Source organism: Oculina patagonica, chromosome 11 (genome assembly GCF_052425735.1).
Source record: "Oculina patagonica isolate OP01 chromosome 11, crgOcupat, whole genome shotgun sequence".
NCBI lineage: Eukaryota > Metazoa > Cnidaria > Anthozoa > Scleractinia > Oculinidae > Oculina > Oculina patagonica.
The window spans coordinates 16,694,456-16,712,564 of NC_135768.1; the positions used below are offsets into that span (position 1 = coordinate 16,694,456).

The window sequence follows — 18,109 nt, forward strand, 5'->3', positions numbered from 1 at the left end:
TTTAATTTACGAGCCTGTGAGTGTGATTTTCCAAGTTGCAGCGACAAAATTTAGATTCTGCGGCCGTACGGCAATCGCATCTTCCCGTAGATTTCTTTCCTTCGTTTTAAAATCATGCAGTTTTGGCTTTTTTTTATTGTAAAAAACAAATTGACATCAGTTTTTTATGCGTCTGTCCTGTTATTGATGATAAATTGCGTCATGACATTGTCAAAGTTTGTTGTAGATCCGCTCGCCTGGCGGCTCGCGAATCTACAACACTTTGACAATGTTATGACGCAATTTATCATCAATAACAGGACAGACGCACAAAAAACTGATGTCAATTTGTTAAGTTTCATACTATGTCGAAGGCAACTGAAGGTTGCCGAAAATTAAGAGGTTGTTTCTGTAATTCCGGTCTGGTCAATCTGGCTTGTACAATAGATTTCGCTCATTTCTTGTGTGCTGCAAGACTTTCATGTACTTATACTAAAACCACAATTTACTTGACCGGATCATTCATTTTCTTCGAGTTTTAAAACATTTTCGGTTCACCCGAACGAGAAGAAGTTCTCAATATGGCGGCTAGCACCAGAGTGTTGCCGATAATGGATATGAGCATCAATGGAGCATTCAAGACACAGTTTATGATATCAAAATTGTCAGGACGAGAGTCACTTTTGTCCGTATTGCTTGATTTGTTTATTTCTGGTTGGCTTTCCATCCTCGCGTTCCCTCAACAGTCCATATGTACAGTTAAATACCGTTTGACATTTCCGTTTTAGCAAGTATTGGGTAATCAATTACAAGCGTTTGGTGTCCAGGTCTGTGTCGTGTTACATCGTGTTCCATCGCTTTTCGTTGCAACCAGGACGCGTCAGATAACAATTGGCTGTTTGGCTTTATACAAAGTATTCCTCACAGAGATACAATGATACAATGAAGGAAATGAAAACACCTGATTTTGTTTCATCTAAAAATATATTTATTTTTTGTATTTACAAATTTTCAACGCAAAATTATATTCTTTTCAAAATCTCAGCCTCGGGTTTATTCTTGAGATATTCTTAAAAAATCGCAAATTTCAGCCTCGATATTCTTATAAAATAAAAAGAGTGTAATTTATAGTTAATCAATCGATTCTCACCTGTTTTTGTTATTTTTATCTTAAGGCTGCTAGGACAGCGTTAAGCTTGCCAAAAGGTTCAGACATACGGCTGCTTTTTGGCAAGCATTTTTCTGCTTGTTCATTTCGTTCTCTCGTGAAGTGCACTGCTCACCATTGTGGTTCAGACAAGTGGCTGCCACTTTGTATGCATTACACTTTTGATTTCGTAATATCATCAGCCACGGGCTGCTGTTGTTTTCACCCTTTAACGCGAGCTTTGCCTTTCTTTTTGTTGTGGGGCTTGTGCCACAGTTGTGTGGCTCGTGGCGTTTTTTGGCGCCCCACGTTTACATTATCGTTTAATCTGTTCAGATCTTCTATATTTTGTTATGACTTAGAGATAATTGATTCAATTAAAACTGCCACATGCGTTGCCAATTTTCTCCAAGTTATTTCTTTTATTGAGTTCTAACCTTCTCAACCCTGCGAAGTATCTTATTCAAGCAAAGCTCGCGTGAAAGGTCGTTTATCCTAGGAACGTGCATCGATATAAAACCAAACATTATGTCTAGACATAATGTTGTTTATGTCGAGGCATGTTCATTTGATAACCCGTTGGGAGGTTCCGTACCAGGTACGAAGATGAACCAATAACATTTTAGGGCGGAGTTTGCTATGTAAGCAGAAACAATCGCTTAATTCGTCCTTTTATTCCTCGCCATTGAAGTGTCGAGAGCTCAAGAAAATATTTCCCTCCACCACCCCTTATCGCCGACCAACGGGTTTTCACTGCTATCAGCCGTTTTTCCGAATGTTTATTCATTTCTGTTCGCTTTATTGTTGTGGTGGCGTTTTTTGGCGCCCCACATTTACATCATCGTTTAATCTGTTCAGATCTTCTATATTTTGTTATGACTTAGAGATAATTGATTTAATTAAAACTGCCACATGCGTGGCCAATTTTCTCCAAGTCATTTGTATTATTGAGTTCTAACCTTCTCAACCCTTCGAAGTATCTTAAGGTCGTTTATCCTAGGAACGTGCATCGATATAAAATATATTATAATAACGTGAGAAATAGGTCTATCGCATCATTCTGCTGCTGTCGTCCCATATAAAGTTTAAATGGTCGTTGAAGTCCTAAAGAGGCTTACCTAAATAGCATAAGGGTACATCGAAAAGTATCGATTGTCGATTACCTCCGCATTAAACCGGCAAACCGTCAAGAAAGAAAAACCTCTTCATCGACAGCTGAAATTATGTTTACATTGGGGCATTGCCCACTATACGGTGACTATTTTTTTATTATTCGAGGGTTAAATGTTATTTGCGAAAATTGAATTCAGCTGTTATGCTTCAGCAAAACAAAAGATTGGAACAGCATGGCTCTTAGTGAGTGATTAACAAATTAATTTAATTTGTCCAAAGATGGAACTGGACGTCTTAAACAAATTTCTAGCACGCTTTTTTTTTAAATTTGAACTCACCTTTTTTTTCATAACAAAGTATATTATTTTGGGTTGTCATGACAATTTTTTTTCACGTGCCAATTTTAATTCCGTTACCTTGAATGTACAACGCTTATGACATGATGTCTCATTAAGTGATGTAGGAATAGAAATAAAAATGTTGTAGACTAAAATAATCGCCTTCGCGAAGTCAAGAAAGTTTAAACTGCACGCTCAGAATAACTAGTTTTGGCCCCCACCGTAGAGTGTTCCTATGAACAAAACATTTTAACCAATTCTATGTCAAACTGCATTTTTCAATTTGCAAATCCGACTCAATTTCATAACTCAATATATAAGTCCGAGTTTTTTACTTCATATTTAGCTGCTGAGTTTTATCATTTGAGTAAGTGCTTTACTTAAAAGCTCTATTTTTATTCGTCAACTTAAGACTAATTTGCACCTCTTTTCTTCTTATGGCTAGGGGCATTGTCGATTTTCTGTTGTTACGTTTGGCAAGCTATGAATAGCCTGCGTTGCAGACGAGCAAAACCCCGGTTATATCCGTCTGCGAATTAGAGCACAAAAGCTTGTTCCGGCCCCAGCGGGTTACCAGGGATTTCTATAATAACCTCTGATTGGCTCTTGAAAAGGGCTGTTCTTTCGTGCGCCGTTATTGGTCGGTTGATCTTGTGAAACCATAGTTACGCGTTCGATGAATAGCAGATACTAGTTACACTGAGGCGTTCTTGTCGTATAATTTGTATATTTGCCGCTCTGTGGAATGGGTCATCCAATTTATTTCGCTTTTCACTTGTTTAGAAAGGGTACTTTATGCTGTAGGCTGTATTATTTGGAGGCGTTTTAAATTGCGTAGAGCCATAAGACTGTCACTTTAATAGCAAATGTGTAGAGGTCATAGTCTGCACGGCTTTTCGTTTGTATATTTTGACTGTTTTTGACACCTCTGTGTTAAATTTGTCATATGTAATTACTATTGCGGTTAGTCTTTGAACATCCTGGAACATTCATATTTGCTCTGGTCCTAAATTTTTTCGTGAAGATGTCGACTACTTGCATTCTGCATTTGTAACGCCGGGTTCGGCTGTTTATTGTGTTGCAAGGTCATGTTGCTTCTCATCACGGATGACGGATGGTTCGTTGTGTGACATTCTTTCACCACAACTGAAGACAATGACCTTTTTGCTTTTCAGTTGTGTTTGCTTCTTGTCGTTATTGTTTTCTTTTTTTTTTCAGATAGTTCGAACCGGTTGCTTTTTTACCGCTTCAAACGTTTATTCTCACCGATCTGCCGTGATCGCCGCAAGTTTATTGTGTATCTGTTGTTCATTTAAAGCGTAACTATGGTGTTACAAGATTCATTCGACCAATCACGGCGCACGAAAGAACGGCCCTATCGAAGAGCCAATCAGAGGTAATTATAGAAATCCCTGGTAACGCGCGGGGGGCCGGGACAAGCTTTTGTGCTCTAATTCGCAGACGGATATAACCGGGGTTTTGTTCGTCTGCAACGCAGGCTAGCTATGAAAAACTTTTGAAAGTAGTGCAAGATACCCATATTTTTTTTTCATTATCTTGGCTCAGTGTTTAAGAAATGATGGTCTCATCTCTCAAGACACCTAAAAAAGGGGCCCAGTGTCTTCCCGTCCAAATCATGATTAACGACAAATTTAAGGAATAACTTAAGTCTATCGACAGAATGCCGGAACATGTTGAAATATAAAAAGCATAAACGAATTTCAGGGTTTTTGTTTACATATCATTTTTATTTCTACAAATAGGGCTCTTTATTTGAACCCAAACTCCCTGAGTTACGTACAGTAGCTAGTTTTCGTCCGTCTGTTTGCATAACATCTGTCTTGCTGTCTTTACAACTGCCGTTCGAAGTTCACGAATACGCCAACAATACAAAACTGGATTGAGGGACGAGTTCATAAATGCTACAGTATCGGCAAAGTACCAAGCGGTTTTCCAGTGATTACTAGAAATAACTATAATTAACATTGAAATAAACAACGGTGTGTAACACAAAATCATAACTACATAATATAAAAAGGTGTTGATGGCACTTTTTTTCGATCGCTGCATATTCTGAACACTTTCAGCACTTAAGCATTCCATAGCCTGTTGTTGGGCGTGAATTTGCAACTGATGCTGTCTAACAACACGATAAATTTTGGTGTAACAAACGGTAGTTATTACAACGCAAATAATAACAAAAAGAGCAGTAGCAAAATTATCTGCTTCCTCAGACTTTTCCCAAAAATTTAAAAATGATAATAGAATGGTAATGAGCCAAAGAATTGCTGACGTATATACAGCACGATGTGTAGTCATCAAATTCGGATATCGCATGTGGTAATGAAGAGCCAAGAACCGATCCACACTAATGGTTGTCATCGTAGAGAGTGAAACGCCACATGCAGAAAGGGCTATTATGGTCAGTACCTGAAGCAGGGCGTCATTTCCTGTTAGTCTAGTAACAATGTAAATTGGCTGTACGACAAGTCCAACGAGAAGGTCTGACACAGCCAAACTGCATAGTAATATAAACGAAGGCAACCGCAGAGAAGGAGTTCTCAATATGGCGGCTAGCACTAGAGTGTTACCAATAATGGATACGAGCATCAACGGTGCATTCAGGGCACAGTTTATGATGATAATCGTTTCAGGACGAGAGTAGCTTTTGCGCATATCGCCTGAATTGTCGGTTTCTGATTGGTTTGGCTTTCCGCGATCCCTTTCACGTTTAAAATAGCGAAGCCTTGTTTTTGGTCCAAGAGTCGATAATATGATATGTTGACGTGAAAAATGTCTATCGCATCCTTCTGTTGCCTGTCACAAATAAAGTTTAAGTGCTTGTTGATTCAAGTCCCAAAGTCAGGTTTACCTCACTAGCAATCCGCATCGATCACCTCCGTATTTGAAAACAGGTTAGAAAGAAAGACCTCTTGGGCGACAGTTAAATATATATTGACATAGCGAAATTGCGACGACGCGTTGGCCTCTTTTTGTGTTCTATAACTTTTAATTTGAGAAATCTAAAGGCAGCTGTTTTATTTGCGTTAAGACTGGAGCAGCATGGCAAATTAATTTTTCCCAAAGAAAGAAATGTTAAATAAATTAGCCAGCTGCGACGATACCCTTTCTTTTAAAAATACAAGCTTATAAATGCAGCACAGACCATGCTATAAAATGAAGGTACTTGGGAAACTTCCAAGTTTATATTTCACGCTCAAAACAAGTAATTTTTGCATGAGGCAGCCACATTTGGTACATCCACCACTTCCAATTTTATGACGTGGTCAAGATAACTTTTTAATTTGTCGTCAGCCCGTTTTTTTGTGGCAAAATATATTGTTCCTTGCGGTCGTGGTAAGGTTTTGTCAATTTCCCTTCATTTTTGTCTCGTTATTTTAGATTTTATGACGTGACGTGCTTATACCCCACAAGGATCTCTTTAAAGATCTGGGAATGTTTTGCCACCTTGTTTGCGCATGTGGGTACAATGTTCTCTGCAATGCCAAAGCGTGGTAACAATTTAAATATTGACGGTATGACTAATCATCACCAAGAGAGGTCCCTTCGCCACGTTATTGGCATCTTTTAATGCATTCAGTCTTTTGGCTAAATGAAACAATGGTAGATTTAGGAGCAATTTCAATTTTGTTTGGAACAGTAAAAGGCAAATTATTTAAAATATAAATTTGCATGAAATTTTGAGGGGTGGGGTATTTAACTTTCCTTCACAGTCTTACTGACTAACAAAACAGTTAGGATACAAGTTAAGAGATGAAGTATGTTCTTGACGAAAACAAGTAATTCTATATTATGGCCATAGAAACGAAGCACCAACTAGAATCAATGAATTAATAAAACAAAGAAACAAAAAATCAAACCATGTTTGCAATCGACACCAACGAATATTGAGGTGATCCCCAATCACCAATTTGAACGCCTTATCACCTTCATATCATCGTCAAAATATTTCGCCCTCAGGGGTAAATAAGAGACGTAACCTAAACAACCTAACATGCCAAGTAAATGAGTCTTCCTTAATTGTTCCGCATTAAATCACCGTTCCTGACTTTACTACTGCCAAAAATCTCGACTGATTGGTGTTTTGCTAGCTTTGGTTGCAGATAATTGCACCGTACGTAATGAAAGACTCGAAGTTACTTTTGGCTCTCCAAAATACAAAGAGTGATGCCAATATTTGAGGAAAGCATCAATGGTCGTAGCTCATGACTAGGATTATTGACGTAGTAAGTTTTAAACCCTATTCCTAAGTAAAGGAGTTTTCCACTCTTTGATTACATAAGATTTGCCTTGCTGTCTTTACAACTGCCGCTCGAAGTTCACGAATACGCCAGCAATACAAAATTGGATTGATGGTCGAGTTCATAAATGCGACAGTATCTGCTAAGGTCCATGCAACCGTCCAGCGATTGCGGGACACAGCTAAAATTGACATGGAAGCAAATAACGGGGTATAACACAATATCATAACGATGTGATATATAAAAGTGTTTTTAGCACTTTTAGTCAGTCCCAGCATGTTCTGATTGATATTTGCAGCATTAGTTTCCACAGCCTGCTGTTGAACATGAATTTGTAACTGATGCTGTCTAACAATTCGATAAATTCGTAGGTAACAAACAGTACAACTTAAAAGGCAAATGATGATGCCAAAAGCTGCAGCAAAATGATAAGCATCCATTTTCCAAAAGGACAACAATGACAACAGTAAGCAAATGAGCCAAAGAGTCGCTGATGTATACAAAGCGCGATGTGTAGTCATCAAATTCGGATATCGCATGTGATAATGAAGAGCCAAGAACCGATCCACACTTATGGCTGTCATTATGAGAAGGGAGACACCACATCCCAAAGCGGCCATTATGGACAATGCTTGGAAAAGGGAGCCATTTTCCGTTAAATAATAGGCAATGTAAACCGGTTGTAGAACAAGGCCAACAAAAAGATCCGAAACAGCCAAACTGCAAAGCAAAATTGTGGACGGTGAGTGAAGCGAAGGAGTTCTCAATATGGCGGCTAGGACCACAGTGTTTTCAAATATGGTTATTATCATCAGTAAAGCATTCAGTACACAGTTTATGGTAACAACAGTATCAGGACGAGAATTACTACCCATATTGCTGGAAAAGCCTTTTTCGCACAGTCACCCTTTCTAAAGTAACGTATTCTAAAGTGTTCAGTCCATTTATTTAACAAATACTACCCCATCCGCAAAATTTAAATTTTATATTTAATGAAGTAAACACACGATGCAAAAAGGTTATTGTTTGCTTGTGACATTGCATATATGAATGTTGACATAACGGTAAAGAGAACGGTGGCAGATGTTTGTATTCAATGGATCGATCTTTTGCTTCATAACTTTATTAAAGGAGCTTCGCTTTCATTCTTAACCAATGTTGTTTATTTAAGGTTTATTATTACTTGCTTGGTGTTTTCTACCATAGAAAACAATTATTATGAGGTTTTCTTCAAATGGAAAGTAATTTTGTTCACCCGGAAAATGGCTTATAATGACGTGGCCTAGCTTATTTTATGAATGTAAACAGAAGATAGCCATAATGCTAGCAAAATACATCTTTCTATTAATTAACCAAGCTACCAAATGCATCATTGGCTATACTGTAATAATTAATTAATAAACACTTTCAGCGAGATCGTTTCAACGTTTAATTAAAGCTCTCCACTAAAGATGAAAACATGTTAGACCCCCTTATTTTTTTTAAATCCAGCCCGATGTTTTTTTCTGAACCTCAATATGTTTTTGAAAATTACTTCAGACATCGAATCAGTCTACACACAGCAAAAGGAAGGAGTGTCATGGTTATCGGTGCAAGTTTTTTCTTTCTATTGTTGCAAATAGGTAATTTTTTCTCACTTGCTATATGTTTGTTAGTGATGTCTCGCTTTAATTTGCATCATCTACAGAGATCTGGGACCGAGAAGCAATCTCCTTGTCTGCTTGAAAATGGAAGAAACAGAAATTTTTCGGAATGGCTATTAGGTTTCTTTTTTTTCATACCGATCATAAGTTCGCCCATCAAGATTTTCTCTTCTTTAATTAAAGTTCAAAGTTACCATGGATGAAAAACACTAAAGGTAAAACAATTATCAGAATATTTAATCAGGTAACTTTCCTTCTCTCTTTGATATGGTGATAAAACATGATATTAACATGATATTTAATTAAGTTCAAATTCCTTCTTCTCCCAGAGAGAGTGATAAATCATGAAATTATTAGAATATTAAATAAAGCAAGAACTCGTTCTTCTCCTAGTGACAGAGTGACAAATCATGTTATTATTATATGGAGGAGAGTGTTTTACCGGGAACTAAACCACTCGTAGATTCCATACGCCACTCCATCCGGGACCCGAGTGGCGTATTTTCCGTATGACACTCTTGCGAGTGACATATCGCTCATTGACGTCACGATTCGCGCCATTTCTATTTTGCTGAATGAACTTGGTTTCGTGTCGTTTGTTGTTAGCAAGCATCGACACGAAGGTTAAATTTGTTTAACAAAGCAACGAAAAAGAATGAGTTTTCCAAAAAAAGTTAAGAATTAGTACACAATAATGAAAACCTTGACGATTTCAAAGTTTTTAGAGGGAATTCTTCGCAAGGAATTTCACCATTGCAAGATGTCGTGAAGAAGAAAACAAAAGCAGTTGAAAACTATCGATCGGCCAGCAAGACTTTGCCGCATCGGATTCAAGTCAAAGTCAGTAATGTTTCAGTTCTTACGTGTTATTTAGTTGACCAGCATTTTGTTTGATCGGAATTCAGTTTTTAGTGTTATCCTGGGCACGGGTGCTTTGTATTTTCCATGAAGACGAACGCTGATTTGTAAAACTGGCTCGATTATTCAAAAACAATGAAATAAAAATCGGCAACGTCAACTACATCTGGTCTCCATATAATAAAAAGAACATTACACGTTGGCTCAAAGATATGAATTTTATGTTCTCGTGGCAAAAACGATATCCCACTCGTTCGCTACGCTCACTCGTGAGATATCGTTTCTGCCACTCGAACATAAAATTCATATCTTCTCGCCACCGTGTAATATCCTCTATTTATCAGAATATCTAACTTAGTAACTTTCCTTTTCCTACCTTTGATAGGGTGATAAATCATGATATTATCAGAATATTTAATTAAGTTACTATTTCTTCTTCTCCCTAGTGTAGTAGAGTGATATATCATGATATTATCAGAATATTAAATTAAGTTGCTATCTTCTCCCTGTGATAGGATGATTTATCGTGATATTATCATAAAATTAAATTAAGTAACTTTCCTTTTCATTCGGAATGGCTATTATTTTTCTTTTTCATACCGATCATAAGTTCGCCCATTCAGATTTTCTCTTCTTTAATTAAAGTTCAAAGTTACCATGGATGAAAAACACTAAAGGTAAAACAATTATCAGAATATTTAATCAGGTAACTTTCCTTCTCCTCCCTTTGATAGGGTGATAAAACATGATTTTAACATGATATTTAATTAAGTTCAAATTCCTTCTTCTCACAGAGATAGAGTGATAAATCATGATATTATCAGAACATTAAATAAAGCTAGAACTCGTTCTTCTCCTAGTGACCGATTGACAAATCATGTTATTATCAGAATATTTAACTTAGTAACTTTCCTTTTCCTACCTTTGATAGGGTGATAAATCATGATATTATCAGAATATTTAATTAAGTTACTATTTCTTCTTCTCCCTAGTGTAGTAGAGTGATATATCATGATATTATCAGAATGTTAAATTAAGTTACTATCTTCCCCCTGTGATAGGGTGATTTATCATGATATTATCAGAAAATTAAATTAAGTAACTTTCCTTTTCATTCGGAATGGCTATTTTTCTTTTTCATACCGATCATAAGTTCGCCCATTCAGATTTTCTCTTCTTTAATTAAAGTTCAAAGTTACCATGGATGAAAAACACTTAAGACAAAACAAGTTTTAAAACAGACACATTGGGTTCACCAACACTGAACTAAGGAAGCAAATGTTCACTGTGTAACCAACGTCACGTGTCACTCAACGAACCTTCAGTCTAATTAAATCTGCTAACAATTTGTTATGTAAATTGAAATGTTCGAGATTTAAATATTATAAAAACATTTGAAAAACCTTTCGGTTTCTGCTAAAACCCTAAAATACGCTAGCTTTCCTCAGTTTGTTTACATTTCATTTGCTTTGCTGTCTTTACAAGTGCCGTTCGAAACTCACGAAGGCGCCAGCAATACAAAAATGGATTGAATGACGAGTTCATAAATGCTACATTTTCTGCTATGATCCATGCTTGTTTTCAGCAAGCAAGGGAAATAGACGCAATTGACAATGAAGTAAACAATGGTGTATAACATATAACCATCACGAGGTAACATATAAAAGTGTTCATAGCACTCTTTTTAGATCGTTGGATGTTCTTATTATTTTTAGCGTTTAAATTTTCCACAGCCTGTTGTTGTGCGTGAATCTGTAATTGATGCTTACGAACAATCCGAAAGATTGCCATGTAACAAACAGAAGAAATCAAAAGGCAACTAACAAGAGAACTTTCCAGGAGGAAAAGAGTGTTAACAGGAAGCTTATGATCCAAAGAGTTGCTTATGTGTACATTACGCGATGTGTTGTCATGAAATTCTGATATCTCATATATATGGTAGCGAAGAGCCAAGAACCGATCGACACTTATGGCTGTAACTGTCAAGAGCGAAACACCACATGCAGCAAAGGTCGTAGTATTTCTTATTGTGTAAGGCAAATCATTTGTGAGTTCATTCGCGATATATATAGGTTGTATGAGAAGTCCAACTAGGTGGTGTTATATAGCCACACTGCATAAGAAAACAGTGGACGGTGAACGAATTGAAGGAGTTCTCAATATGGCGGCTAGCACCAGAGTGTTGGCAATAATGGATATGAGGATCAATGGAGCATTGAGGAAACAGTTAATGATAACAATAGTTTCAAAAAATTACATTTGAAAATTGAAGGAAGTTAAGAGAGGAAAATTCATATTTTGGTGAAAATTCTCAGTCAAAATATACGGTTGCCGCGAAAGCAAAAACACTCAGTGAACAATGACACGCGTTACTTACTTGTCCTCACCGAAGGTAAATTTCAGGGAAAGTCACAAAGATTGGTAGCTTTGCTTATTATTAAAAATAATTATGAAATTCGAGGGGTGGATTCCGACCCCACAAGGCCTTAATAGGGCGTATAGAAATGGTTTCGTTACTGTGTGCTAACATCTTTACACATATATTTGCTAATCACTCACAAGGAGGCATTTCAACGCTGTGATCTTTTGAATAACGTGCATAATAGATGCCTCTTGGTTTTGGAAATAACATTTTAAAGCAATATATAGGCCCCTTCAATTCAAACACCTGTCATCGCACAAATTCTCACAAATTCTCATCACGGAAAATTGTCAACATTAAATAACTGTGTCCTCAATACACCATCGATGCTCATACCCATTATTAGCAACAATTTAGTGCTAGCCGCTATTTTCTTTGCGAGTGACACTTTAAAAAAACTGCTACCGTCCTCAAAATGTTGCCATGGCAAAACATAACAACATTTTACTATACGCAAAAATAAGCTAATGTTAAACAAAAAAAAATGAAAAAGCTTTTGGAAACGTCTCAATGGGTCTAATAATCTTTTTTGGGGGGAGGGTGTTTCAGACGTCCACTCTTGCTAAATGTGTTTGGAAGGCATATGCCGCCATTTATTAACTTGCTAATTATTCAAATTATTTGTCGGCTACCTGAAAAATTACCAATCGCTAGACAAGTTTGAAGACAATCATGACTATATTCTTTGTTTTGCGTGCATAATAGCTTTGTTCTTATTCCGTTAATAACGTTTTAATTTAGTGGATTCCTTGAATCCACACACCTGTCACCGCGCTCCTGTTTTTATGTCAACTTACATCATCAGTCGCATCCTTTTAAGATAGAAGCCTTTTTGCCACAAGCCACAATTACTATTTGCTCTGTAAGCTTATTTTTTTATTCGAATATAAAATTTTAGGTTCAATTTCGAATTAAGGAATAGAATTCGTCGAGATTTTGGACCAAACACTTAACAGCACCTTGCATTGGTGGAATTTCAAAAGGTGCGAAAGCTTTTTTTCAAAGTTATTTTCTCAACACAAGCCAGCAATCGAGTGCAAAATTTCAATTTACGAGCTGTATATTGAGGCGAAGAAAAGCGCTTGTCGAGCTATTACACCAAACACACGACAACACCTTGTAACAAAGGGTTTGCTGGCGACTGAATAAATCCGAAACTGATATTCCGACAGCATGGGAAGTAATTCTCATCCAGAAACAATTCTTATCGTAAACTGTGTCCTGAATGCACCATTGATGCTTATATCCATTATTGGCAACACTCTGGTGCTAGCCGCCATATTGAGAACTCCGTCGCTTCGTTCACCGTCCACTGTCTTTTTATGCAGTCTGGCTGTCTCAGACATTCTAGTTGGACTCGTCGTACAACCGGTTTATATCGCAAATGTATTCAGGAATGATTCGCTGTTCAAGATAAGGAACACTGTGGCCTTTTCTGCATGTGGTGTGTCACTCATGACAATGACAGCCATAAGTGTGGATCGGTTCTTGGCTCTTCATTATCACATGCGATATCCAGATTTGATGACTACACTGCGCCCAATGTGTATATCAGCAACGCTTTGGCTACTTAGTTTTCTTCTATCCTTCATAATCTTTTGGAGATTGAATTCTTTTCAGTTAGCCATTGCTGTGACTATTGTGATATGCCTTTTAATTTCAACTGTTTGTTACATAAAAATTTATCAGATTGTACGACAACATCAGTTACAGATTCAAGCCCAACAACAGGCTATGGAAATATATAATACTGAAAACAATCAGAACATGGATCAATCAAAGAAAGGTGCCATAAATACTTTTATATATTATATCGTAATGATTCTGTGTTATACCCCGATGATTATTAGCGTGTCTATCAGAGCCACTTCCCGCAAGCGCTGGACAGACACATGGGTCTTAGCAGAGACTATAGCATTTATGAACTCTTCCATCAATCCATTTTTGTATTGCTGGCGCCTTCGCGAGCTTCGAACGGCAGTTGTTAAGACTGCAAGGCAGATGTCTTGTAATCTTACAGAGGAAAACTAGTTTAATTCAAAGCACACGGTTTTAGTTTTTAATCCTCCTTAGCGGAAGCCCTGAAAAACAGAGACCTTAAATATATAATTTTATTGAATATTGTACGGCAAGACATTCTCATAGTGTCTCCCTCCAACCAGGTGTATAAATAGGTACCGGCGAACAAATCCTAGGGGGTAACCCTGCGATGGACTAGCATCCCATCCAGGGGGGAGTAGAAATACTCCTAGTTAAATAATGCAAGAGAAACCGGAGTAAGCTTCGGCGAGGCGAATGCAATGTTTCAGTTAAATGCAGGTTTTTTTTTTCATCCATTACAACTAACAAGTTTTATACAATCTAAACAATAATTTCACCTAGGGCTAGGTCTGTTGATAGTTGTGTATGGGGTGATACGTCAGTTTCTCAAACCGTAAAGATAACGAATAAAAAAAGGCAGATAAAAATGAAGGGAAATGTCAAACAATTGATATAACAATTAGAAAAATGTATTTGGCTATCTAAGATGGGTGGTAAAATCATCAGCTAGTGATTGAGTTTGAAAATATATTTTTTTTGAGAAATCGATGAAGTTTCGTTTAAATTGAAAAATACAAAGCGGCGTTACAAAAGAACTCAGTTACTTTACGCCAAAACGAATTGTTTAATTTGGATGTGTAGTGACTAAGACGTCGACTTCCGATTAATGCGTTAAATTCACAGCAGAACCTATGCTGGATTTAGTCTAGCTAGTATTGTTTAAAGAAAGGGAGGCGTCACAGCTGCCTGTAAGACATAATATTATCCGTTATAAAAGATTCATGCTGCTTTCGTGTTGTGTTGCTTGCATAATCTTGCATAATTGTTTTTTTTTTTGTTTTGTTTTTGACAACACGTTAAAGCAGTAGTTTCCTTTAATAAAGGTGACAGTTTTCATCGTCTGTAAACCATGAAGGTTGTCAACACTTCGCTGTAAGAAACTGTATTGTTGGTTTTCCAATGCAGTGGTGATGGATGAAGTTATGTCAGCGAATGTCACATCTTTTATACAGCGTTTTTGTCTCACATCTAACAGTCACAGCAGGCTAATGTCACTTGAACACGAATGCTATTTTTTAGCTACAATTTTGGGAGAGAAGATAAAAATTTGTCACTCGACACAACCAAGACAAAACTCCATGCGAATGAATCGGAAACATGGGCAATAATTCTCATCCTGAAACCATTGTCACCATAAACTGTGTCCTGAATGCACCATTGATGCTCATATCCATTATTGGCAACACTCTGGTGCTAGCCGCCATATTGAGAACTCCTTCGCTTCGTTCACCGTCATTTTTTTTGCTTTGCAGTTTGGCTGTGTCAGACCTTCTCGTTGGGTTTGTTGTACAACCGCTTTACATCACTTATGAACTAACAAAAAACAGTTCCCTATACAAAGTTATGACCACGATGGCGTTTGCTGCATGTGGTGTTTCGCTTTCTACAATAGCAGCCATAAGTGTGGATCGGTTCTTGGCTCTTCATTATCACATGCGATATCCGAATTTGATGACAACAAAGCGCGCTATGGTTACATCGGCGACTATCTGGCTCATGAGCTTCCTTTTATCGTTCTTAGCTTTTTGGAACATTAATGCTTATTATTTTACCATAGCTGTTAGTATTGTCATTTTCCTTTTTATTTCTTCTGTTTGTTACCTCAAGATTTTTCGGATTGTTCGACGGCATCAGCTTCAAATTCACGCCCAACAACAGTCTGCGGAAAGTTTAAATGCTGAAAGTAATCAGAGCATGCAAAAGAGTGCTATCAACACTTTTATTTACTTCATGGCGATGATTTTATGTTATACCCCGGTGTTTATTGCCATGTCAATTTTAGTTATTTCGCCTCATCACTGGACAGTTGCTTGGAACTTAACCGATACTGTGGCATTTATGAACTCGTCCATCAATCCGTTTTTGTATTGCTGGCGTCTTCGCGAGCTTCGAACGGCAGTTGTAAAGACACTTCGCCAACTGTTATGGAAGCAAACTTAGGAAACTATTGTAGCCTATTATGGTTGTTATGCCCTAAACGCCAATTACCCTCAGCGACAAGCTGAAAATGATTTAATAATGCCTTTAGAAATTCCCCGATCGTAACTAATTGTTGACCGATGTAATGGCAGAGGTTCCTTGTGTAACACACTAGCAATTATGTTTTGGACAGTGGGCTCCAATATTGCTTCAAAAATATAATAAAATTTGCATTTGAAAAATAGCATTTCGAGAAATTTCGAGAAATTCGAGAGAAGGAGATGAGAGGATGGCAAACGTATCAGAAACGGATTATTTAGGGAGCATTGGCGATATTTCTTTTACTGAAACTGTTGTTATTAATAATTATTGATTGATTTTTTGATGCTGATGAGATGAAAAACTTGCTTACTTAGGTTATGCTAGGCTGGTTCTACTCAGCAAAGCTAGAAGAGAAACACAGTTAACATAACGGAAGTTATGATCATTGTTATATAGCTAAGAAGTCTTACCCAACAACGCGCACTCTAGATCTTAATGGCTAAGTGGAGGTCAAATGACATCTAACAATAAAACTGTTTCCCGCCAAAAGTCTCTGAGCGGGCAACATTGCAAAATCCCTGACGTCATAGGGTAACATTGCAATGTTGCCAGCGACATGTCATTTCGAATTCATTAAAATGCGTTACACGGGAGTTATTTTAACTCCTTAAATCGTCGACTGTGAGGAAAATGAATGTCAAAAGATTACCTTGGCAACTAGAAACAATATTTACATTTGTATAACTAAAAAGATGTTATGTATAAAAGAAACATCGATATTTTAAGAAACTATTTCAAGACGGTCTTACAAGTTTTTTTGTTTTAGTGAATTGATTTAAACATGGACTATCGCAAAATGCATTAATTAAATTCTTATAAAAGCCAAAACGACATTTAGCAGCTTGTAATATTAGTAGAAAAGGCGTTGTCGCGGTTGGCTAACATAGAACAATCTTTAAAGAAGTTGGCTAACTTATTATACAGATGAATTTCCAGGATGTGATATTTACTTTGCGTGCGTTATAGCTTTCTTCTGGCTCTGTTAATAACTTTTTAACTCAAATACATCCCTTGAATTCAATCACCAGCCACCATTTGGCATGATGTTATGTCAACATACACTTGGATAAAGAAGATATGTCACATCTTATTACAAAAGCCTTTTGTGCCACGCGCTAACAATACGTTTTGGCACAGTAGGCTTAAGTTATTCTATTAGAATATGGATATTAATTTATCCAGTTGAAGATTATTGTTCGTCGAGGAATTGGATCAAATACTCGACAACCCGAGTTTTAATTTCAAAACGTGATTAAGGAGGCGCATTGATGGCAAACGAATCGGAAACTGATTATTCAGGCAGTACGGGCAATGATTCGTGTCCTGAAACTTTTGTCATCATTAACTGTGTGCTAAACTCTTTTTTGATGTTGGTAACAGTATTTGAAAACACCCTGGTGATAGATAGGTAATATATTGAGAACTCCTTCGCTTCACGCACCATCTACTATATTTCTCTGCAGTTTGGCTGTGTCAGATTTTCTTGTTGGACTCGTTTTACAACCGGTTTACATTGCTTATCACCTAACGAAAAATAGCTTCTTTACCAAGCACAGTACATAATGGCCGCTTTGGGATGTGGCGGCTCGTTCCTTACAATGACAGCCATAACTGTGGATCGGTTCTTGGCTCTTCATTATCACATGCGATATCCGACTTTCATAACTACACAACGCGCAATGTACACATCAGCGACCCTTTGGCTCATGAGCTTAATGTTATCACTGTTGTCCTTTTGGAAAATGTTTGCTTATCATTTTGCTGCAGCTTTTGGAATTATCATTTGCCTTTCAACTTGTACTGTTTGTTACGTACGAATCTATCGGATTGTTAGACAGCATCAGTTACAAATTCAAGCTCAACAACAGGCTGTGGAAAGTAATGCTGCAAATGTTAATCAGAACATGTTGCGACTGACTAAAAGCGCTAAAAAAAACTTATATATTACATCGTAATGATATTGTGTTATTCTCCTTTATTTACTTCCATGTCAATTTTAGCTGTGTCTCGCAATCGCTGGACTGTTGCATGGACTTTAGCAGATACTGTAGCATTTATGAACTCGTCCATCAATCCAATTTTGTATTGCTGGCGTTTTCGTGATCTTCGAACGGCAGTTTTAAAGACAGCAAAGCAGATGGCTTGTAAGCAAAGAGTGGAAAATTCGTTTACTTAACGTGATTGTGTCACCGCTGAGTTAAATTTTGTTTTTCCAAATCACTCCT

At 37.2% G+C, this 18,109-nt stretch overlaps 5 protein-coding genes and 1 pseudogene across 5 annotated transcripts in view; 3 read left to right on the forward strand and 3 right to left on the reverse strand.

The window, feature by feature from the left end:
• The window catches only part of LOC144630341 (alpha-1,6-mannosylglycoprotein 6-beta-N-acetylglucosaminyltransferase A-like), a 241,034-nt gene that overhangs the window by 7,280 nt on the left and 215,645 nt on the right, over positions 1–18,109 (reverse strand). The window lies entirely within an intron of this gene.
• LOC144629985 (melanocyte-stimulating hormone receptor-like) lies at positions 4,384–5,253 on the reverse strand. The gene has a single exon (XM_078488247.1). The coding sequence runs from the start codon at positions 5,251–5,253 to the stop codon at positions 4,384–4,386; it is 870 nt and encodes a 289-aa protein (XP_078344373.1).
• Positions 6,845–7,714, reverse strand: LOC144629683 (melanocyte-stimulating hormone receptor-like). Its single transcript, XM_078487910.1, has one exon. The coding sequence runs from the start codon at positions 7,712–7,714 to the stop codon at positions 6,845–6,847; it is 870 nt and encodes a 289-aa protein (XP_078344036.1).
• LOC144629684 (melanocyte-stimulating hormone receptor-like) lies at positions 12,936–13,793 on the forward strand. Its single transcript, XM_078487911.1, has one exon. It carries the CDS (start codon positions 12,936–12,938, stop codon positions 13,791–13,793), a length of 858 nt encoding a protein of 285 aa, XP_078344037.1.
• LOC144631235 (melanocyte-stimulating hormone receptor-like) lies at positions 14,961–15,803 on the forward strand. The gene has a single exon (XM_078489647.1). The coding sequence runs from the start codon at positions 14,961–14,963 to the stop codon at positions 15,801–15,803; it is 843 nt and encodes a 280-aa protein (XP_078345773.1).
• On the forward strand, positions 17,153–18,060 carry LOC144629685 (melanocyte-stimulating hormone receptor-like; annotated as a pseudogene).

Coding starts and splice junctions, on each gene's coding strand:
- LOC144629684 (XM_078487911.1), top strand. CDS start 12,936: ATGGGAAGTAATTCTCATCCAGAAACAATTCTTATCGTAAACTGTGTC.
- LOC144629683 (XM_078487910.1), bottom strand. CDS start 7,714: ATGGGTAGTAATTCTCGTCCTGATACTGTTGTTACCATAAACTGTGTA.
- LOC144631235 (XM_078489647.1), top strand. CDS start 14,961: ATGGGCAATAATTCTCATCCTGAAACCATTGTCACCATAAACTGTGTC.
- LOC144629985 (XM_078488247.1), bottom strand. CDS start 5,253: ATGCGCAAAAGCTACTCTCGTCCTGAAACGATTATCATCATAAACTGT.